The sequence below is a fragment of the Oncorhynchus gorbuscha genome, linkage group LG10 (genome assembly GCF_021184085.1).
Source record: "Oncorhynchus gorbuscha isolate QuinsamMale2020 ecotype Even-year linkage group LG10, OgorEven_v1.0, whole genome shotgun sequence".
Taxonomy (NCBI): Eukaryota; Metazoa; Chordata; class Actinopteri; order Salmoniformes; family Salmonidae; genus Oncorhynchus; species Oncorhynchus gorbuscha.
In genome coordinates this window covers 50,017,049-50,040,877 of record NC_060182.1, presented here as the reverse complement: position 1 = coordinate 50,040,877, position 23,829 = coordinate 50,017,049, and the positions used below count along the sequence as shown (strand labels likewise).

Genomic DNA, 23,829 nt, shown 5'->3' with positions numbered 1-23,829 from the left:
GACTCCAACCTAAGTGTATGTAAACTTCTGATTTCAACTGTACTAAATTCACGTCACAAATAGTACAGTTAGTATGAGTATTCAAACACAGCTCAGGTCTGGTGGTAATGCGAGAGTTCTTCAGTATTGACCTGAAGTTGGTGTAGTGCCTCCAGCCTCTGCACGTGGTCCCTCTTGACATTGTCCAGCTTTTTCAGAGCCTGTTTCTCCTGCTGCAGGGCCTTCACGTCAATCTTCTGACTCTCCATCTTGGAGTAGAATTCGTCCACTGCCTAAGCGCAGAGGAGCAAGACTTACTGAAATGATCTCATACCTTACGGCTTGTGAAAATACCAATATAGTTTTAGTACACTAGGTACGTATGGGAAACAATGACATTTTTCCAACATATGCATAGGGTAAATAAATACATAAGGACATATATTCTAAATTTCACCTTGTCAAATGTATCAAACTCAACATAGTGGCTATTTGCATGTTGGGCAAAGAGGAAGGGGTGAAATTCCTCATATCTGTAAAAGAAGACAATGTTGGAGACTTGAACATATCTCACCAACCAAGCAAACAAAAACCTCCATAACAAGTAACAGAACTTGGAGACATAATATCATAAGTACAGAATGAGAGTCAAATAAAATAACTTACGTGAGCAATTCTTCAGGTTTCTCTGGGGCTAAACTTGGTTTCTTCTCACATTTTTGGATGATGTAGCCCTGCAACGAAACAAGGGAGAAACAGTTTTCTATAATTTCGCTATGACAAATGGATCTGATGTATGAATGAATATTCTCAATAAGACGTGAGACCTACCTTTCCATCGAAGCTTGCCGTTTTCTCCATATAAACTTCTGCCATTTGCAGGGCATCAAGGATTTTGGGTGCATCTACAGACAACAATTAAGCCTATTTCATCCAGAATATCACAATTCTGATGATCATTGATTGAATAATATATACCAGCAGCACATCTTTGTAATCTGCCAAAGGCTACAGCTGGTCTAAAAGAAACGTACCTCGTGCAGCATCAAACTGGCTGTCCACTTTGATGAAGCCGGGGAGTCCCACTTCCATCAGACAGTGCTCTATGAGAGTAGCCCCATATGCTGAAAGAGCATATAGATCATATTAGAAGGTAAGTCTGCTGTTTACAATAATAACATTGTGTAAAACATTTATTTTTAAACTAAACCTGGATGAGCAATGGATGGAGCCACTTTGAGGAGATGAAGACTACTTACGAAGGTGGGGATTGAGGATCCTTTTCACCTGTTCTCCATTCGTGGCCTTCGACAGGACTTCAGTGAGTCTACATGAAAAACAAACCAAAACAAAGGATTATTTCTTCAATGAACTCTTATGCCTAACTAGGGTTGCAAAAGTCCGGTAAACTTTCCCAAAATAACCAAGTTTTCCAGAAATCCTGGCTGGATGATTGAAAAAGTCCTGCTTATTGAAATCTAATTTTATTGGTCCTCCGAGATCCACAACGCCGAATACAACAGGTGTATACTTTACAATTAAATGCTTTCTTACAAGCCCATTTCCAACAGTACAGAGTTAAAAAGTAAGAAATACAAGTCAATGCGCAGGGATACAAGGTATTTGAGGTAATTGAGCCAATACAGTACATACATGTGGGCAGTGGTGGAAAAAGTACCCAAATGTCATAATTGTGGAAAAGATATCTTAATAGAATAATACTCAAGTAACATGCAGTACAATACTACTTGAGTAAAAGTATTCGGTTTAAAATATACTGAAGAATCAAAAGTAAGTGTAATTGATAAAATATACTTAAGTATCAAAACTTACAATAAAAATATTTTAAAATTCCTTATATTAAGCAAACCAGACAGCAAAATGTTCTTGTTTTTTAATTTATGGATAGTGAGTCTGCCAGATCAGTGGCAGTAGAGATGAACAGAGAGGATCTTTTGATAAGTGTGTGAATTAGACCATTTGTGTCCTGCTAAGCATTCCAAATGTAGCAAGTACTTTTTGGTGTCAGGGAAAATGTATGGAGTAAAAAGTACATTATTTTCTTTAGGAATGTAGTGTAGTAAAAGTTATCAAAAATATAAATAGTAAAGTACAGACACACCAAACTATTTTTTACTTAAGAACTTTACACAACTACATATGGGTAGGGGTAAAAGTTACTAGGCAATCAGGATATACACTGCTCAAAAAAATAAAGGGAAATAAAATAACACATCCTAGATCTGAATGAATGAAATATTCTTACGAAATACTTTTTTCTTTACATAGTTGAATGTGCTGACAACAAAAATCACGCAAAAATTATCAATGGAAAAACAAATGTATCAACCTATGGAGGTCTGGATTTGGAGTCACACTCAAAATTAAAGTGGAAAACCACACTACAGGCTGATCCAACTTTGATGTAATGTCCTTAAAACACGTTAAAATGAGGCTCAATAGTGTGTGTGGCCTCCATGTGCCTGTATGACCTCCCTACAATGCCTGGGCATAGTCCTGATGAGGTGGTGGACGGTCTCCTGAGGGATCTCCTCCCAGACCTGGACTAAAGCATCCGCCAACTCCTGGACAGTCTGTGGTGCAATGTGGCATTGGTGGATGGAGCGAGACATGATGTCCCAGATGTGCTCAATTAGATTCAGGTCTGGGGAACAGACGGGCCAGTCCATAACATCAATGCCTTCCTTTTGCAGGAACTGCTGACACACTCCAGCCACATGAAGTCTAGCATTGTCTTGCATTAGGAGGAACCTAGGGCCAACCGCACCAGCATATGGTTTCACAAGGGGTCTGAGGATCTCATCTCGGTACCTAATGGCAGTCGGGCTACCTCTGGCGAGCACATGGAGGGCTGTGCGGCCCCCCAAAGAAATGCCACCCCACACCATGACTGACCCACCGCCCAACCGGTCATGCTGGAGGATGTTGCAGGCAGCAGAACGTTCTCCACGGCGTCTCCAGACTGTCACGTCTGTCACATGTGCTCAGTGTGAACCTGCTTTCATCTGTGAAGAGCACAGGGCGCCAGTGGCGAATTTGCCAATCTTGGTGTTCTCTGGCAAATGCCAAACGTCCTGCACTGTGTTGGGCTATAAGAACAACCCCCACCTGTGAACGTCGGGCCCTCATACCACCCTCATGGAGTCTGTTTCTGACCGTTTGAGCAGACACATGCACATTTGTGGCCTGCTGGAGGTCATTTTGCAGGGCTCTGGCAGTGCTCCTACTGCTCCTCCTTGCACAAAGGCGGAGGTAGCGGTCCTGCTGCTGGGTTGTTGCCCTCCTACGGCCTCCTCCACGTCTCCTGATGTACTGGCCTGTCTCCTGGTAGCGACTCCATGCTCTGGACACTACGCTGACAGACACAGCAAACCTTCTTGCCACAGCTCGCATTGATGTGCCATCCTGGATGAGCTGCACTACCTGAGCCACTTGTGTGGATTGTAGACTCTGTCTCATGCTACCACTAGAGTGAAAACACCACCAGCATTCCAAAGTGACCAAAACAATCAGCCAGGAAGCATAGGAACTGAGACGTGGTCTGTGGTCACCACCTGCAGAACCACTCCATTATTGGGGGTGTCTTGCTAATTGTCTATAATTTCCACCCGTTGTCTATTCCATTTGCAAAACAGCATGTGAAATGTATTGTCAATCAGTGTTGCTTCCTAAGTGGACAGTTTGATTTTACAGAAGTGTGATTGACTTGGAGTTACATTGTGTTGTTTAAGTGTTCCCTTTATTTGTTTGAGCAGTGTATAATAAACAGAGTAGAAGCAGAGTATGTAAAGTGTGTCTGTGGCGTCAATATATGTATGTGTTGGAGTGTCAGTGTAGTATGTGAGTGTGTGGGTAGAATCTAGTGAATATAGCTTGGGGGTATAGGCTGTTCAAGTGCCTTCTGGTCAGAGACGTGTCGCTCCGGTACCGCTTGCAATGCTGTAGCAGAGAAAACAGTCTATGACTTGGGTGGCTGGAGTCTGACAATTTTTGGGCTTTCCCCTGACACCGCCTGGTAATGAAGTCCTGGATGGCAGGGAGTTCGGCCCCAGTGATATACTGAGTTGTACGCACTACCCTCTGTAGAGCTTTGAAGCCACCGGACAGCGATATTGTCACTCCCAATAGAAGGAGCAGTCCTCCATAGTAATGAATATAATTCTACAGTATTTCAATTGAATTTAAAGGAGATAATTACACATATTCAAGTATTTTTGTTGTTGTAGTGGGGATATTAGCATAACTTTAAGGAAAATTTTATATATTTTCTCATGTTTATTTTTATGTTTAGCTGACATAATACAATTTAAAAAGTAAGTATTAAGGTGTCTCTAACAGAATGCATGTGACAAAAACAAATGTAGACATTAATAAATGCATTTCTATAGCTTCAATAACATTTTGCAATGGTGGGGGAATGTCAAGATGGAGGCGTGGTGTTTTCAAAACAGTTCCCCTTGTCAGATTACACACACACACACACACACACACACACACACACACACACACACACACACACACACACACACACACACACACACACACACACACACACACACACACACACAGTCAAAAGTTGACACACACCTACTCATTCAAGGGTTATTCTCTATTTGTACTATTTTCTACATTGTAAAATAATAGTGAAGACATCAAAATTATGAAATAACATATGGAATCATGTAGTGACCACAAAAGAGTTCCCACATATGCTGAGCACTTGTAGGCTGCTTTTCCTTCACTCATCCCAAAACCATCTCAATTGAGTTGAGGTCGGGTGATTGTGGAGGCCAGGTCATCTGATGCAGCACTCCATCACTCTCCTTTTTCGTCAAATAGCCCTTAAACAGCCTGGAGGTATGTTGGGTCACTGTCCTGTTGTAAAACAAATGATAGTGCCACTAAGCGCTAACCAGAGGGATGGCATATCGGTGCAGAATGCTGTGGTAGCCATGTTGGTTAAGTGTGACTTGAACTCTAAATCACAGCGTCACCAGCAAAGCACCCCCCACCATCACACTACCTCCTCTATGCTTCATGGTGAGAACCACACATGGAGATCCTCCGTTCACCTACTCTGCATCTCACAAAAGACACGGCAGTTGGCACCAAAAATCTCCAATTTAGACTTAGACCAAAGGACAGATTTCCATCTAATATGCATTGCTCGTGTTTCTTAACCCAAGCAAGTCTCTTCTTCTTTTGTGTGTCCTTTAGTAGTGGTTTCTGTAAAGCAATTCAACCATGAAGCCATCCTCTGAGATGCGTCTGTTACTTGAACTCTGTGAAGCATTTGATTCATTGATTCCAAGATGGCATAGCAGTTCAGACGTTTTTTGTCCTCGTCTTGTCGTGTCCCGTACATATATTTTTAAACTTTTTTCACATACCTTTTATATATATATTTTTTAATTTTCCATAAACTCATCTTCAAAACATTCTCCTGCAACCCGCCTCACCAATTTATATTTATAAAAAAAAGTATTATTAAACTAGCCAGAATAATATTAGTATTATAGTATTAGAAACTAGCCAGAAGCGAATCCAGAAGCTAATCAGAAGCTAGTTAGCTTCTTTACTGGCTAATCGTTAGTATTCAGCTAACCACGGTTTGTGCCTGCCTGCAACCATCAGCTATCCTTTAGCTCGAAAATCTATCGCCAGTTTTGTACGGCGCAGCGCGGCTCGGAACATACCGGACCAATTTTTCTCTCCATGTCCCTGGATTTCAACCGCTAACTCTGGACATTCATACCTGGATCTCACAGCTAGCTAGCTGATATCCGTGACTATCGGCTTTCGTCGATTCCAGAGCAAACATCAATTATTCCGGAGCTAGCCTGCTGAAGAGTTCCATCAATCACTCCTGGGCTACAATCACCTATCCGGACCTGTTTTACTGCCTACGCGGAGCCCCACCGGGCCTTCACAACAGGACTGCCGACGTTATCTACCCAAAGGAGTTATCCGGCTGGCTCCTCCGTCGCGACGTTACCTGAACGCCCATCTGCGGCCCGCTAACCGTTAGCTGTCTTATCGGCTGCTATCTGAATAGACAATCGGACAATTTATTTGTATTATTTTTTCTTCTTGGGCCTCTATATCTATATCTATTGTTTTTTGTTGTTGTTGTGTGATTTGGATTAATCTCCTCTACCACACGGAACCCCACTAATCTACTGACGGAACGCAAGAGGTGGCTAATAACAGACCTCCATCCTATGCTAGCTTGCTACCGATGGCCTGGCTAGCTGTCTAAATCGCCGTGACCCCCAATCAATCCTCTCTACTCACTGGACCCTTTTGATCACTCGACTAAGCATGCCTCTCCTTAATGTCAATATGCCTTGTCCATTGCTGTTCTGGTTGGTGTTTATTGGCTTATTTCACTGTAGAGCCTCTAGTCCTGCTCACTATACCTTATCCAACCTATTAGATCCACCACCCACACATGCAATGACATCTCCTGGTTTCAATGATGTTTCTAGAGACAATATCTCTCTCTTCATCACTCAATACCTAGGTTTACCTCCACTGTATTCACATCCTACCATACCTTTGTCTGTACATTATACCTTGATGCTATTTTATCGCCCCCAGAAACCTCATTTTACTCTCTGTTCCAGACGTTCTGGACAACCAATTCTTATTGCTTTTAGCCGTACCCTTACCCTACTCCTCCTCTGTTCCTCTGGCGATGTAGAGGTGAATCCAGGCCCTGCAGTGCCTAGCTCCACTCCTATTCCCCAGGCGCTCTTTTGACGACTTCTGTAACCGTAACAGCCTTGGTTTCATGCATGTTAACATTAGAAGCCTCCTCCCTAAGTTTGTTCTATTCACTGCTTTAGCACACTCTGCCAACCCGGATGTTCTAGCTGTGTCTGAATCCTGGCTTAGGAAGAACACCAAAAATTCTGAAATTTTAATCCCGAACTACAACATTTTCAGACAAGATAGAACTGCCAAAGGGGGCGGTGTTGCAATCTACTGCAAAGATAGCCTGCAGAGTTTTGTCCTACTATCCAGGTCTGTACCCAAACAATTTGAACTTCTACTTTTAAAAATCCACCTCTCTAAAAACAAGTCTCTCACCGTTGCCGCCTGCTATAGACCACCCTCTGCCCCCAGCTGTGATCTGGACACCATATGTGAACTGATTGCCCCCCATTTATCTTCAGAGCTCGTGCTGCTAGGCGACCTAAACTGGAACATGCTTAACACCCCAGCCATCCTACAATCTAAAACTTGATGCCCTCAATCTCACACAAATTATCAATGAACCTACCAGGTACCTCCCCAAAGCCTTAAACACGGGCACCCTCATAGATATCATCCTAACCAACTTGCCCTCTAAATACACCTCTGCTGTCGTCAACCAAGATCTCAGCGATCACTGCCTCAAACGACCTCCACTCATCACTGTCAAACGCTCCCTGAAACACTTCAGCGAGCAGGCCTTTCTAATCGACCTGGCCGGGGTATCCTGGAAGGATATTGATCTCATCCCGTCAGTAGAGGATGCCTGGATATTTTTTTTTAAATGCCTTCCTAACCATCTTAAATAAACATGCCCCATTCAAGAAATGTAGAACCAGGAACAGATATAGCCCTTGGTTCTCCCCAGACCTGACTGCCCTTAACCAACACAAAAACATGCTATGGCGTTCTGAATTAGCATCGAACAGCCCCCGTGACATGCAGCTGTTCAGGGAAGCTAGAAACCATTATACACAGGCAGTTAGAAAAGCTAAGGCTAGCTTTTTCAAGCAGAAATTTGCTTCCTGCAACACTAACTCAAAAAAGTTCTGGGACACTGTAAAAGTCCATGGAGAATAAGAACACCTCCTCCCAGTTGCCCACAAGATAGGAAACACTGTCACCACTGATAAATCCACCATAATTGAGAATTTCAACAAGCATTTTTCCACGGCTGGCCATGCTTTCCACCTGGCTACTCCTACCCCGGTCAACAGCACTGCACCCCCCCACAGCAACTCACCCAAGCATTCCCCATTTCTCCTTCTCCCAAATCCGTTCAGCTGACGTTCTGAAAGAGCTGCAAAATCTGGACCCCTACAAATCAGCCGGGTTAGACAATCTGGACCCTTTCTTTCTAAAATTGTCTGGCGAAATTGTTGCCACCACTTTTACTAGCCTGTTCCACCTCTCTTTCATGTCGTCTGAGATTCCCAAAGATTGGAAAGCAGCTGCGGTCATCCCCTCTTCAAAGGGGGGGGGGACACTCTTGACCCAAACTGCTACAGACCTATATCTATCCTACCATGCCTTTCTAAGGTCTTCGAAAGCCAAGTCAACAAACAATTTACCGAACATTTTGAATCTCACCATACATTCTCTGCTATGCAATCTGATTTCAGAGCTGGTCATGGGTGCACCTCAACCACTCTCAAGGTCCTAAACGATATCTTAACCACCATCGATAAGAAACATTACTGTGCAGCCGTATTCATTGGCCTGGCCAAGGCTTTCGACTCTGTCAATCACCACATCCTCATCGGCAGACTCGACAGCCTTGGTTTCTCAAATGATTGCCACGCCTGGTTCACCAACTACTTCTCTGATAGAGTTCAGTGTGTCAAATCGGAGGGTCTGCTGTCCGGACCTCTGGCAGTCTCTATGGGTGTGCCACAGGGTTCAATTCTAGGACCGACTCTCTTCTCTGTATACATCAATGAGGTCGCTCTTGCTGCTGGTGAGTCTCTGATCCACCTCTACGCAGACGACACTATTCTACATACTTCTGGCCTTCTTTGGACACTGTGTTAACAACCCTCCAGGCAAGCTTCAATGCCATTACAACTCTCCTTCCGTAGCCTCCAATTGCTCTTAAATACAAGTAAAACTAAATGCATGCTCTTCAACCTATCGCTACCTGCACCTGCCCGCCTGTCCAACATCACTACTCTGGACAGCTCTGACTTAGAATACGTGGACAACTACAAATACTTAGGTGTCTGGTTAGACTGTAAACTCTCCTTCCAGACCCATATCAAACATCTCCAATCCAAAGTTAAATCTAGAATTGGCTTCCTATTTCGCAACAAAGCATCCTTCACTCATGCTGCCAAACATACCCTTGTAAAACTGACCATCTTACCAATCCTCGACTTTGGCGATGTAATTTACAAAATAGCCTCCAATACCCTACTCAACAAATTGGATGCAGTATATCACAGTGCAATCCGTTTTGTCACCAAAGCCCCATATACTACCCACCATTGCGACCTGTACGCTCTCGTTGGCTGGCCCTCGCTTCATACTCGTCGCCAAACCCACTGGCTCCATGTCATCTACAAGACCCTGCTAGGTAAAGTCCCCCCTTATCTCAGCTCGCTGGTCACCATAGCATCTCCCATCTGTAGCACACGCTCCAGCAGGTATATCTCTCTAGTCACCCCCAAAACCAATTATTTCTTTGGCCGCCTCTCCTTCCAGTTCTCTGCTGCCAATGACTGGAACGAACTACAAAAATCTCTGAAACTGGAAACACTTATCTCCCTCACTAGCTTTAAGCACCAACTGTCAGAGCAGCTCACAGATTACTGCACCTGTACATAGCCCACCTATAATTAAGCCCAAACAACTACCTCTTTCCCTACTGTATTTAACCTATTTATTTTGCTCCTTTGCACCCCATTATTTTTATTTCTAATTTGCACATTCTTCCATGCAAATTTACCATTCGTGTTTTACTTGCTATATTGTATTTACTTTGCCACCATGGCCTTATTTTGCCTTTACCTCCCTTATCTCACCTCATTTGCTTACATCGTATACAGACTTGTTTATACTTTATTATTGACTATGTTTCTTTTACTCCATGTGTAACTCTGTGTTGTTGTATGTGTCAAACTGCTTTGCTTTATCTTGGCCAGGTCGCAATTGTAAATGAGAACTTGTTCTCAACTTGCCTACCTGGTTAAATAAAGGTGAAATAAAAAATAAATATTTTTTTTTGGGGGGGGGGCTGCAATCTGAGGTGCAGTTAATAAATGAATTTATCCTCTGCAACAGAGGTAACTCTGGGTCTCATCTTCTGTGGCGGTCCTCGTAAGAGCCAGTTTCATCATAGCGCCTGATGGTTTTTGGGACTGCACTTTCAAAGTTCTTGAAATTTTCTGGATTGAATGACCATGTTTTAAAGTAATGATGGACTGTCATTTATCTTTGTTTATTTGAGATGTTCTTGCCATAATATGGACTTGGTCTTTTACCAAATAGGGCTATCAAACATATTAATGAAAGAAATTCCACAAATTAACTTAAGGCACACCTGTTAATTGAAATGCATTCCAGGTAACTACAGTGGGGCAAAAAGGTATTTAGTCAGCCAACAATTGTGCAAGTTCTCCCACTTAAAATGATGAGGCCTGCAATTTTAATTATAGGTACACTTCAACTATGACAGACAAAATGAGAATTTAAAAAATCCAGAAAATCACATGGTAGGATTTTTTATGAATTTATTTGCAAATGATGGTGGAAAATAAGTATTTGGTCAATAACAAAAGTGTCTCAATACTTTGTTATATACCCTTTGTTGGCAATGACAGAGGTCAAATGTTTTCTGTAAGTCTTCACAAGGTTTTCACACACTGTTGCTGGTATTTTGGCCCATTCCTCCATGCAGATCTCCTCTAGACCAGTGATGTTTTGGTGCTGTTGTTGGGCAACACGGACTTTCAACTCCCTCCAAAGATTTTCTATGAGGTTGAGATCTGGAGACTGGCTAGGCCACTCCAGGACCTTAAAATGCTTCTTACGAAGCCACTCCTTCGTTGCCCGGGCGGTGTGTTTGGGATAATTGTCATGCTGAAAGACCCAGCCACGTTTCATCTTCAATGCCCTTGCTGATGGAAGGAGGTTTTCACTCAAAATCTCACGATGCATGGCCCCATTCATTCTTTGCTTTACACGGATCAGTCGTCCTGGTCCCTTTGCAGAAAAACAGCCCCAAAGCATGTTTACACCCCCATGCTTCACAGTAGGTATGGTGTTCTTTGGATGCAACTCCGCATTCTTTGTCCTCCAAAAACGACGAGTTGAGTTTTTACCAAAAAGTTATATTTTGGTTTCATCTGAACATATGATATTCTCCCAATCTTCTTCTGGATCATCCAAATGCTCTCTAGCAAACTTCTTAAAGAAGAAGTTACAGGTCTGTGAGAGACGGAAATCTTGCTTGTTTGTAGGTGACCAAATACTTATTTTCCACTATAATTTGCAAATAAATTCATAAAAAATCCCACAATGTGATTTTCTGGATTTTTCTCTCATTTTTTTCTGTCACATGATGAAAATTACAGGCCTCTCATCTTTTTAAGTGGGAGAACTTGCACAATTGGTGGCTGACTAAATACTTTTTGGCCCCACGGTACCTCATGAAGCTGGTTGAGAGAATGCCAAGAGTGTACAAAACTGTCATCAAGGCAAAGGGTGGATACTTTGAAGAACCTCAAATATATTAGGATTTGTTTAACACTTTTTTGGTTACTACATGATTCCATGTGTTATTTCATAGTTGATGTCTTCACTATTATTCTTCAATGTGTAAAATAGTAAAAATAAAAATCCCTTTAAAGAGTAGGTGTGTCATATACCCTATATATATAATTGAATACAATGCTCAGATCACTAAACATCTTGTGAGAAATTGTGACATTTTCCCAATCTTTTGCCTGCATTGGCCCCATGATTCATCCTAACCCACTCTTCACGCATGATTAATTCATCCTACCCCACTATCTGCCTCCAGGAGATGTCTTACCTCTCCAGGCTGATGAGGGGCTCTGGGGGCCTGGCGTTCTCCACAGGGTACCTCTCCCTCACCGCTATCTTCACATCTTCCTCTCCCTCTGCTGTGCGGAAGCGCAGCAGGTTCAGAATGGTGTACTCGTGGTCCGCCAGGATAATGTTACCCTTCACATACACAGGGGGTGCACATTACACTGCATTCAACATGACGATCATAAAGAAAACAGCATGGATTATCTAATATCATTGCTAAATATGAAACGAGTACTGTATTCTACAGTTGAGGAGTACAATGAAAACCTCAGACTCGGAGAGAGGAAAAAGGGAATGGTAATTTCTCACCCTGTCATAGAGTTCCACTATCAGATGGTAAGCAGCCTCATCTGAGCCAAACTGGATGTCAACAATCCTGTCAACCCCAAGCTGCTTCACCTGTGTTAGTCGTCTTGACTTGAGATGCTTTCGACACTGTGGGGAATTGTCATCATACAGTCAGTTAAAAGACATCCATCATTGCTTGACAAGTGAATGGACAACTGAAAAAACAACAATATCCTCACTTTCATGGCAAAGCCAGAGGGCATCATATTTTTGGGCCATTCAAAGTCTGTAGAATGAATGCGGAGTCCAGATTCAACCAGTAGAATAGATTTGGTGTCAGGCCTGAAAACAAACAAAAACGTTTTCCATTCTAACCTTGAACACCAGTCATCCCTAGGACTACGTGTACATGACAAGTTCTGGAAACAAACATCATGGAAACAACATGGATGGTTGCTGTAGCTTGGTACCACTGACAGGCAGCAGATATTACTTACTTTTGCAAACGGATGAGATAGGTCTTGGTGTCGATGTCATACACGTTGTTTACGCGCATACCAAGGTAACTGTGAAACATAACAAGTTAAGTTGGTGTCATGCTGACGTTATTCATAAGTCCCAATCATATTTTGTTAGCTAGCTACCCATTTTTGACAGTAGTTATTTAGTTAGCTAGTTATTCAATGGCCGTGTTCGAGTGTCAAAACCGTGAGGTTTCGTGGGTAAATTGTGACTGATCTTGCTACAATAATAATGAGTCGTTATTTATGACCCAGGGTGATTTGAAGATCAGTTAGTCGCCTGCAATGTCGAACAAGCCAAAACTCTCTTTTAACTTCGACATTTGCTACAGTAACTAGCTAACGTTAACTAGCTAGCCAACATTAGCACGTTTCATGATGCATGAACCAGACTAACTTACTTAGCATTTATCTCAGCAATGACCGCCCTGATATCCACGGTATTGAATCTTGTTTTCATGGTGAAAATTAGTAGTTTGTATTCGTTGTCCGAAACATTTACACTGCAGACAAGGAGAGCAGCACACAGCAACGAAACACGCTAGCTTTTACAGCACGCATGCGCGGTCTACATTTGTACGGAATCCTGTTTGAATCAAAAATACCACGCAAGCGTGGACTTTCCTCACACAAACCAACACTTGTGCACGTGCATACGCAGACAATGGACGAAAATGATTTACATTACGCAATGATGAATTTTGTTGGTTGATGCTGCCAGGTGATGGTCACCCGCTGCTACTTGTGAGTGTTTCAAGATACAAATTAACGGTAGATCTTGGGCATTGTTGTACTAAATGCGTTCTCTTCGTCAGCTATCGTATAATTATGTATTACACAAATTGGCTTGTTGGTGTGAAAAATAGAGCATGCATTCGCAAAGCAAACAAAACGCATAGGATCGACTGGAAAAGCTTCATGGACCTATATAACAATACAACGTCGTACAATCGAAATAGATCTGAGCTCATTTTAAGCAAGCTTCTTTGGAAAAAAGGTGAGATCAATACTTCGCAAAATGACATTCAAACGAACAACATGTTTACAAGAATATGCTCTACGTTATGGGAAATATGTTTGTTTCATTTGTGCATTTTTTTGGTAAGCTATGTTGCATTTGGCTCCATCTCTCTGCTTGAGCGACTGATCATGGGTGCAGACCTTTTGTAATAGAGCAACAACACAATTGTTATACTATTTGCAGAATACAGGCATTTGGACGTCCATAACAGTAAAAGTGTGCATACATCATTGAGTGTGAGTCCAATGTCAGAAATAGATAGCCAGCCACTGTACGAGACAAGTTTCTTGTTTCAAATCATCCACCTTTTAGGTCAGAGTTGAGGGTGAGGCGTGACTGGTTACCAAGGCGACGGCCCAGCCAACATGGCCAGCTCGTAGTAGAGATTAGAAATGTCTTCATTAGCCTAGGTTAGAGACCATAAAGGCATATTTTCCCCCAAGCCTTTCAATCTTGGAGTTAGTTAGCTGAAATACATGCCACAACACCACAAATAGAACAATGAGATTAGTTATACACATCTTTGACAACAATGTGTCATGAAAATATCGCAATGTGTTATTTAAATATAGGCCTAGATAGTAACGTTATGGATAATTGATTTATATGGAGTGTACACTTTGAAGAATGGATAGTAAGTTGATCGAATTGTTTGCCTGTACTAACGAGCTAGCTAGCTACTAACGTTAGCAAACTAGTACAGTACACTAGCGTTTGCTAGATACAGCTACTGTAGATAGCTGCATGTTTTTTTCTCAACTCCTTTGTTCTTATGCAGATTACAAGATAATCAAGAAAATTGGAGAAGGGACATTTTCAGAAGTGGTTAAGGCTCAAAGCCTGAAAGATGGGAAATATTATGCTTGTAAAACGATGAAGCAGTCACTCAGCAGGTAATTATCATGAGTGTTGCCCATAAATGGTTCTTTCTGCCTGCTGCTTGCCTTCAGGTGCATGGCATCCTCTTTGTACGTGGACCCTTGCCTCGAAAGCCAGCAGCAGCAGCATGACACCCCTACCTATCCTACTGGGTGTCAACCATTGATGTGTATATTGGTTTCAACATACCAAGTGAGGTCAGCGAGGGACAACAAGTTTTGTGGCAAGAATTTAAGCCTACATCTTTGAAAATGAGTCATGAGACATGTTCTCTACAATAGAAAGATAAAGTTACACATAATAAATGTGTTTTGTTTGTTGTTGCTCAGCCTGGAACAGGCCAACAACCTACGAGAAGTCCAGGCCATGAAGAAACTGAACCCTCACCCCAACATCATTCAGCTGCATGAATTAATATTGTGAGTACAATGTTTGTCACAGTCGTTTTCATTGTATGTGTGAAGCCTGAACTGAATTATAACATGGATCATTTTGTCTGATTCATTCAATGTGTTACAGTGACAAAGAATCAGGGACCCTGTCCTTGGTATGTGAGCTGATGGAGATGAACATCTATGAGTACATACGAGGTCAGACACACAGGGAACTGCTACTGTGAATGACATGAAACCTTTACCATAACTGTAACTACAGTACATCAGACTATTTCCAATTATGTTATCTTGTGTATTGCTAACTTGTCTCACTTGCAGGGAGGCAACAACCTTTGCCAGAAAGTAAAATCAGACACTACATGTATCAACTTTGCAAGTCACTCGATCACATGCATAGGTAAGAATGAAATATGGATGGGAGCTTGTCCATGAAATATTTCATTTTTTTGTTTACATTTCTTACAGGGGGGTTAAGGGTAATTATTTTGCTTCCCCTAAAAGTAAACCGTTTTACTCTTTTGTTACCTTCGTACAGCAATGGGATCTTCCACCGTGATGTTAAGCCAGAGAACATTCTAATCAAAGTAAGTAAAAATGCTGAAAACCTTGCCTGCTAATTTGTAAATAAGAACTGTTACATTATTTACCATATGTTGCCCATGATTTGGTTGGTTGCTTCCATAGCATGATGTGCTCAAACTAGGAGACTTTGGCTCGTGCAGGAGTTTGCACTCCAAGCCCCCCTACACAGAGTACATCTCCACCCGCTGGTACAGAGCCCCAGAGTGCCTCCTCACAGATGGCTATTACTCACACAAGATGGACATGTGGAGTGTAGGATGCGTTTTCTACGAGATCATCAGGTACCTCTCGTCATTGGCTGTGACCAAATTCTCAAACTACATAGTGCTTATGTACTTTCCATCCTTGCATACCCAAAAAGCCGACTAAATAGGATGTAGTATTATAATTAGGTTATAGCCTTAGTGATATGTATTCCTCTATAGTCAAAGTCAGACATTCATGAACACATACTGTTGTGTAAGTAGCCTTGATGGCATCACAGATTATCATATTTTTATATTTCAGTCTCAGCCCTCTGTTTCCGGGTACCAACGAGTTGGATCAGGTGACCAAGATCCATGATGTTTTGGGTACACCTGACAGCAGTCTTCTTCAAAAATTCAGGCAGTACGTTTCTTACTTTGGCTGCATTATATACATTTCTCATGTAATGGAGACTAATACCTTCACAGTATGTTCAATGGAAACAATTGTCCTTAGTGACATTGTTGTACATTATTGTTGACAGGTCTAGGGCGATTCGTTTTGACTTCCCTCCACGGAAGGGCAGTGGGATCTCTCGGCTCATCCCAAACTGTTCTGCGCCCAGTCTGTCATTGCTCTACCAGATGCTGGCCTACGACCCAGAGGAGCGCATTGGCTCACGAGCGGCACTACAGCACGCCTATTTTAGAGAGCTACGGTAAGCACACTGTACTGGATAGAAAATCCAGACATACTGTACTGTGCCTTAAGTAGTGTGTAAGATACATTATTTCATTTGGTAAATGCTATCTTCCCTCCTGTCCTCTTTGGTCCTTGTCTCAGGCTGGCAGAGAGGAGAGCTGATAGTCTGCACAGGGCCATTGGGACTGTAGAGGGAGGACAGAGCAGTGGGACCCCCAACTCTGTGGATCACATGTGGCGCATGGCCAGACAGGGCAGGAGGCATGTAAGAGATGGCCACATCGCTTAAAAATAGGTCCAAAAGGTTGACCCTACATCAGATTTTATGAGTAATGAAAACCCCATTACAAAGATTAGGATGACATGTAATAGTAGGCTACATACTGGAAATAGTACCAAAAGTACCATTGCGATGCACTTTGCCCTGCTATGATGTGGTTAGTCTCTCATGATGGCCTAATATTATTTTGTTTTGCAGCACAACATAAAGCATGTTGCCGAGCCTCGGATCAGACGCAACATCCAACATTATCCAGTGGAATTACCAAAGCTCAATGTGGTAGTGCCTGCACCCCAGATCACCTACCCTGTTACCACAGTGTCAGCTCTTACCATCAATCACCGTGGGTCCCCCCTTCCAGTCATCACGTCAAAAAAGTGCCACTTGCGGTTGGCTAAGGTAAACGCACTCCATTATGATGTACATTTTACAACATCCCTACGGCTACTCCCTATTTTAAGACATCACTAAGGCTACTCTCTACGACAAAAGTCTTGTATGGACATTACTTTATTGCACATCTTATAAAGCAGTGGTCTCCAAACGGTCGATCGCTATTGACTGGTCGATCTCCAAGGCCTTCTAAGTCGATAAACCTTACGTTCCTATTTTTTGAATTAGTTTTGCGTTTTTGGTGGTATGTGCACCCGATTCAGCTGTCCTGTGCGCCGGGTGGATAACATGTTCCCATTTTATTTGTCAGAGGGTACAAATCCTGCCTTCCCGGGGGGAGCACTATATGCCCACCGCTGGCCTATCAGATGGCTCAGATTACCATGTCTGCAGTAATGTAGAAGGCATAAAAGAAAGTCCTGTGTGGCTCAGTTGGTAGAGCATGACGCTTGCAATGCCGGGGTTGTGGGTTCAATTCCCATGGCGGACCAGTATGGGGTGGCAGAGTAGCCTAGTGGTTAGAGCATTAGTAACTGAAATGTTGCAAGTTCAAATCCCTGAGCTAACAAGGTACAAAATCTGTCATTCTGCCCTTGAACAGGCAGTTAACCCACTGTTCCTAGGCAGTCATTGAAAATAAGAATTTGTTCTTAACTGACTTGCCTAGTAAAATAAAGGTAAAATAAAAAATGGGGGGATAAGATCGCTCTGGATAAGATCGTCTGCTAAATTACTAAAAAAATGAAAGCTACAGCAAAATTGACTGAGATTTCTAAACTTTTAAAACCATGACTAGAGAGAGACTTCAACGACTACAGCAGAGTTGCTGTTTTTATGAATGAGTTCATGTTTGTTTTTACTCTGTACTGTCAACTAGAGGTCGACCAATTAATCGTAATGGCCAATTAATTAGGGCCGATTTCAAGTTTTCATAACAATCGTAATCAGTATTTTTGGACACCGATTTGGCAAATATTTATTTTATTTTTTACACCTTTATTTAACTAGGCAAGTCAGTTAAGAACACATTTTTATTTTCAATGACGGCCTAGGAACGGTGGGTTAACTGCCTTGTTCAGGGGCAGAACGACAGATTTTTACCTTGTTAGCTCAGGGATTTGAACTTGCGAGGAGCCTGTGTGGCAGGCTTACTACCTGTTACGTGAGGTCAGCAAGAAGCCAAGGTAAGTTGCTAGCATTAAACTTATCTTATAAAAAACAATCAATCTTAACATAATCACTAGTTAAACTAGTAATATCATCAACCATGTGTAGTTATCTAGTGTGTCCTGTGTTGAATATAATCGATACGGTGCCTGTTAATTTCTCATTGAATCACAGCCTACTTGGAAAACGGGTGATGATTTAACAAGCGCATTTGCACCAATGTACCTAACCATAAACATCAATGGCTTTCTTTAAAATCAATACACAAGTATATATTTTTAAACCTGCATATTTAGTTAATATTGCCTGCTAACATGAATTTCTTATAACTTGGGAAATTGTCACTTCTCTTGCATTCCGTGCAAGAAATTAGGGTATATGCAGCTGTTTGGGCTGCCTGGCTCATTGCGAACTGTGTGATGTCCATTTATTCCTAACAAAGGCCGTAATTCATTTGCCAGAATTGTACATAATTATGACATAACATTGAAGGCTGTACAATGTAACAGCAATATTTAGACTGAGGGAAGCCATCCGTTAGATAAAATATAGAACGGTTCCGTATTTCACGGAAAGAATAAACCTTTGTGCTTTTTGACAGCAGCTCTTCGCTGTGCTTCTAGCATTGCGCTGTTTATGACTTCAAGCCCATCAACTCCCGAGATCAGGCGCACTAATAGCGTTTCAAACATCACTCGTTCTGAGACTTGGAGTAGTTGTTCCCCTTGCTCTGCATGGGTAACGCTGCATCGAGGGTGCATCGAGGGTGGCTGTTGTGTTCCTGGTTCGAGCCCAGGTAGGAGTGAGGAGAGGGACGGAAGCTATACTGTTACACTGCCAGTACTAAAGTGCCTATAAGAACATCCAATAGTCAAAGGTATATGGAATACAAATGGTATAGAGAGAAATAGTCCTATAATTCCTATATTAACTACAACCTAAAACTTCTTACCTGGGAATATTGAAGACTCATGTTAAAAGGAACAACCAGTGTTCATATGTTCTCATGTTCTGAGCAAGGAAGTTAAACGTTAGCTTTCTTACATGGAACATATTGCACTTTTACTTTAGCTCAGTTGGTAGAGCATGGCGCTTGTAACGCCAGGGTAGTGGGTTCGATCCCCGGGACCACCCATACGTAGAATGTATGCACACATGACTGTAAGTCGCTTTGGATAAAAGCGTCTGCTAAATTGGCATATATTATTATTATTATTATTACTTTCTTCTCCAACACTTTGGTTTTGCATTATTTAAACCAAATTGAACATGTTTCATTATTTGAGGCTAAATTGATTTTATGGATGTATTATATTAAGTTAAAATAAGTGTTTATTCAGTATTGTTGTAATTGTCATTATTACAAATAAAAAATCTATTTTTTAAATCGTCCGATTAATCGGTATCGGCTTTTTTTGGTCCTCCAATATTCAGTATCGGTATTGAAAAATCCTAATCTGTCAACCTCTACTGTCAATACTTTCTATAAAGCCATAACATGTGCGTTCTCCCTACTTCCACTCATGCCACAACCAGCACTGCAGTGGCAATGAATGAGTAGGAAAGTGTATCGATAAGCTTGGGTCTTTTTTATATTGAGGAATATTTCACTTTCTCTGGTCATAGGAGTAACAACACGAATTTGTGCATGAGGTAGAAATAATGCGGTGCGATTTGAGTTTCTCCATCAGCTGGAAGACAGTGTCCCTTTTTAGTTAGTGTCAGCGAAGGAAAGGGAGAGCAGAGGGACATTGAGAGGCGGACCCTCAGTCTGCTACCCTCTCCCTCTGCTGAGACTGACCATCAGATGCAGGCTCCTTCAGCCCAGTAAAATTTGAGGCTGTAAGTGTCAAGCGTCTCAGAAGTGCTGATCTAGGATCAGGTCCCCCCCTGTCCTTGTAATTGTATGCATTATGATCTAAAAGGCAACACTTATCCTAGCACAACACTCCTACTCTGAGACCCTTGATGCATACAGTATCAGGACTCACCCATGTGTCGTTCATATCTGTTAATAACCTTTGTCTCTTTTCCCAACAGCCAAGGGATGAGTCCTACCGCTCTGCTTTCAAGACCTACTACATGCCTCCTTTGGACAGGAAACGCGGTGGCTACTGAGAGCACCAATTCTTAAGAACCGTTGCTGTTTAACAGAACATACCTGTAGCTACTGTACATACTCTAATCTGCTTTGTTTGAAATGTTAAGACAATGTTGTTTGAACAAAGCTATTCAGCTTCTGTAAAGCCTGCTACTTTCTGGTGAGAAATGCAAACAGGGCTTTTGACAAAGGAATATCACATAGCAATAATTACCAGGGTTAATTTGTACAAGTCATAATTCCTGCAGATGAAATATAACATGATCCCCAAAGTACATTTGACTCTGTCATCAGTGTTAGCCTAATGAGATATTGCCTATTAACCATTAATTACCCAGCCATTTCCTAACTAAATTAGGTGTCATGTTAACAAGTTTGCTCAAAATGTAGCTAATGACTACTCGCATGCAATGCAGAAATTCAAGGATGAGCTCGGATATAGTTAATCAAGTGATGACAGAGCCAGCATTAGTTCATTGATTCAGCACAGTGTAGTGTATGCTAGTGCTTGACAAAATTAGATTTTGGGAAATTCACTTTTTTGCTCACAGAGCATATCTTTATAATAAAATCTAAAGTTGCAGATTTCCTAGTGACTTCCAAAGCAAGTGTCATGTGCATGACAATAATTACAAAAGAAACTCCTTAAACTCTCAGAATGTGCATTAGTACCACCCCTTTTACAAAAGATCTGTAGAATATACTACTGCATTGCCAAAGGAGTATAAAATGTAACTGTATTTTGTAACATGTTCTGTGAATGTTTTTCCCTTTTTTAATGATGTCAAATTACATAGGATTTTCCAAAACTGTGACAGCTTTTTGAGACAGAGGTACACTACATGACCAACATTTTGTGGACACCTGCTCGTTGAACGTCTCATTCCAAAATCAAGGACATTAATATGGAGTTGGTCCCCCCTTTGCTGCTATGAACATCCTCCACTCTTCTGGGAAGGCTTTCCACTAGATGTTGGGCAATTCATCGCAAATGTGTTCTATGGAGTTGAGGTCAGGGCTCTGCAGGCCCGTTTGTTCTTTGCCACTGATCTTGACAAACCATCTGTATGGACATAGTTGGCGTTCCAATGGCGGCAAGCTTTACAACACTCCAGCCAACACATGGTGCTCTTAGACTTGGGTGTGGCTGCTGGACCATGGAAACCAATTTCATGAAGCTCCTGACGAACAGTTCTTGTGCTGACGTTTCTTCCATGGGCAGTTTGGAACTCTGTAGTGAGTGTTGCAACCGAGGACACAGAACGGTGGTCCCATTCTGTGAGCTTGTGTGGCTGAGCTGTTGTTGATCCTGGATGTTTCCACTTCACAATAACAGCACTTACAGTTGACTGGGGCAGGTCTAGCAGCGCAGAGCTTTGACGAACTGACTTGCTGGAAAGGTGGCATCCTATGACGGTACGACGTTGAAAGTCACTGAACTCTTCAGTAAGGCCAATCTACTGCCAATATTTGTCTATGGAGATTGCATGACTGTGCTCGATTTTATACACCTGTCAGCAACAGGTGTGGCTGAAATAGCTGAAATCCACAAGTTAGAAGGGGTGTCCACATACTTTTGTATATAAAGTGTACATACATTACCTTCAGAAAGTATTCACACCACTTTACTTTTACCACATTGTATTGCGTTACAGCCCGAATACAAAAATAAATAAATGTAGATTTGTCACTGGTACTCCATAATGTCAAAGTGGAATAATGTTTTTGGAAATTTTAAAACAATTTTTTTTTTAATGAAGCTGAAACGTCTTGAGTCAATAAGTAGTCAACTCCTTTGTTGTGGCAAGCCTAAAGAAGTCCAGGACTAAACATTTGCTTAACAAGTCATAAGTTGCATGGACTCACTGTGTGCAATAATAGTGTTTAACATGTTATTTTTATGTCTCATCTCTGTACGCCACATGTACAATTATCTGTAAGTTCCCTCAGTTGATCAGTGAATTTCATCCACAGATTCAACCACAAAGACCAGGGAGGTTTTCCAATGCCTCGCAAAGAAGGGCACCAATTGGTAGATGGGTAAAAAAAAGCAGACATTTAATATTCCTTTGAGCATGGTTAAGTTATTAATTCCACTTTGAATGGTGCATCAATACACCCAGTCACTAAAGATACAGGCGTTATTCCTAACTCAGTTGCCTGAAAGGAAGATTTTTGTTTTTAAATGTGGCAAAACACACTTTTGGTCAAGAAAACAAAGCGTTATGTTTGGGGAAAATCCAATACAACACATACAGTTGAAGTTGGAAGTTTACATACACTTAGGCTGGAGTCATTAAAACTTGTTTTTCAACTACTCCACAAATTTCTTGTAAACAAACTACAGTTTTGGCAAGTCGGTTAGGACATCTACTTTGTGCATGACACAAGTAAGCTTTCCAACAATTGTTTACAGACAGATTATTTCACTGTATCACAATTCCAGTGGGTCAGAAGTTTACATACCCTAAGTTGACTGTGCCTTTAAACAGCTTGGAAAATTCCAGAAAATTATGTCATGGCTTTAGAAGCTTCTGATGGGCTAATTGACATAATTTGAGTCAATTGGAGGTGTACCTGTGGATGTATTTCAAGGCCTACCTTCAAACTCAGGACCTCTTTACTTGACATCAAAATAAATCAGCCAAGACCTCAGAAAAAAAGTTGTAGACCACAAGTCTGGTTCATTCTTGGGAGCAATGTCCAAAAGCCTGAAGGTACCACGTTCATCTGTACAAACAACCACGTGCAGAGGCTGGAGGCACTACACCAACTTCAGGTCAATACTGAAGAACTCTCGCATTACCACCAGACCTGAGCTGTGTTTGAATACTCATACTAACTGTACTATTTGTGACGTGAATTTAGTACAGTTGAAATCAGAAGTTTACATACACTTAGGTTGGAGTCATTAAAACTTGTTTTTTCAACCACACAAGTTTCTTGTAAACAAACTATAGTTTTGTCAAGTCGGTTAGGACATCTACTTTGTGCATGACACAGGTAAGCTTTCCAACAGTTGTTTACAGACAGATTATTTCACTGTATCACAATTCCAGTGGGTCAGAAGTTTACATACCCTAAGTTGACTGTGCCTTTAAACAGCTTGGAAAATTCCAGAAAATTATGTCATGGCTTTAGAAGCTTCTGATCGGCTAATTGACATCATTTGAGTCAATTGGAGGTGTACCTGTGGATGAATTTCAAGATCTACCCTGCTTGACATCATGGGAAAATCAAAAGAAATCAGCCAAGACCCCAGAAAAAAGACCTCCACAAGTCTGGTTCATCCTTGGGAGCAAACCCCTGAAGGTACCACGTTCATCTGTACAAACAATAGTAAGCAATTAAACACCATGGGTACACACAGCCGCCTTACCGCTCAGGAAGGAGACGTGTTGTCTCCTGGAGATGAACGTACTTTGGTGCGAAAAGTACAAATCAATCCCGGAAAAGCAGCAAAGGACCTTGTGAAGATACTGGAGGAAACGGGTACAAAAGTATCT

General features: G+C 41.7%; 2 protein-coding genes across 5 annotated transcripts in view; one reads left to right on the top strand and one right to left on the bottom strand.

Annotated features, from left to right (window-relative positions):
* The window catches only part of LOC124046210 (nuclear export mediator factor Nemf-like), a 35,097-nt gene extending 21,899 nt beyond the window's left edge, over nt 1-13,198 (bottom strand). The window contains exons 1-11 of the mRNA XM_046366333.1: nt 13,019-13,198; nt 12,594-12,662; nt 12,336-12,438; nt 12,118-12,243; nt 11,789-11,940; nt 1,239-1,306; nt 1,014-1,103; nt 811-884; nt 646-713; nt 437-512; nt 132-272 (exon numbers count right to left, since the gene is read on the bottom strand). Coding sequence (XP_046222289.1) covers nt 132-272; nt 437-512; nt 646-713; nt 811-884; nt 1,014-1,103; nt 1,239-1,306; nt 11,789-11,940; nt 12,118-12,243; nt 12,336-12,438; nt 12,594-12,662; nt 13,019-13,077 — 1,026 coding nt within the window. The 5' untranslated portion in view covers nt 13,078-13,198. The remainder of the gene's footprint in view (nt 1-131; nt 273-436; nt 513-645; nt 714-810; nt 885-1,013; nt 1,104-1,238; nt 1,307-11,788; nt 11,941-12,117; nt 12,244-12,335; nt 12,439-12,593; nt 12,663-13,018) is intronic.
* A 20-nt stretch (nt 13,199-13,218) lies between these two features.
* LOC124046211 (MAPK/MAK/MRK overlapping kinase-like) lies at nt 13,219-21,604 on the top strand. Of its 4 annotated transcripts, none has more exons than XM_046366334.1 (12): nt 13,219-13,614; nt 14,417-14,531; nt 14,847-14,936; nt 15,037-15,107; nt 15,231-15,309; nt 15,448-15,496; nt 15,597-15,775; nt 16,002-16,103; nt 16,225-16,398; nt 16,524-16,647; nt 16,861-17,061; nt 20,263-21,604. In XM_046366334.1, the coding sequence occupies exons 1-12, from the start codon at nt 13,329-13,331 to the stop codon at nt 20,338-20,340; spliced, it is 1,548 nt and encodes a 515-aa protein (XP_046222290.1). In that variant the 5' UTR covers nt 13,219-13,328; the 3' UTR covers nt 20,341-21,604. The 4 variants fall into 4 exon arrangements, with proteins under 4 accessions (XP_046222290.1, XP_046222294.1, XP_046222293.1 ...); XM_046366337.1 differs by having other exon boundaries at nt 13,223-13,361; XM_046366336.1 differs by lacking the exon at nt 13,219-13,614 and adding an exon at nt 13,798-14,272.
* The last annotated feature ends 2,225 nt before the right edge of the window (nt 21,605-23,829 follow it).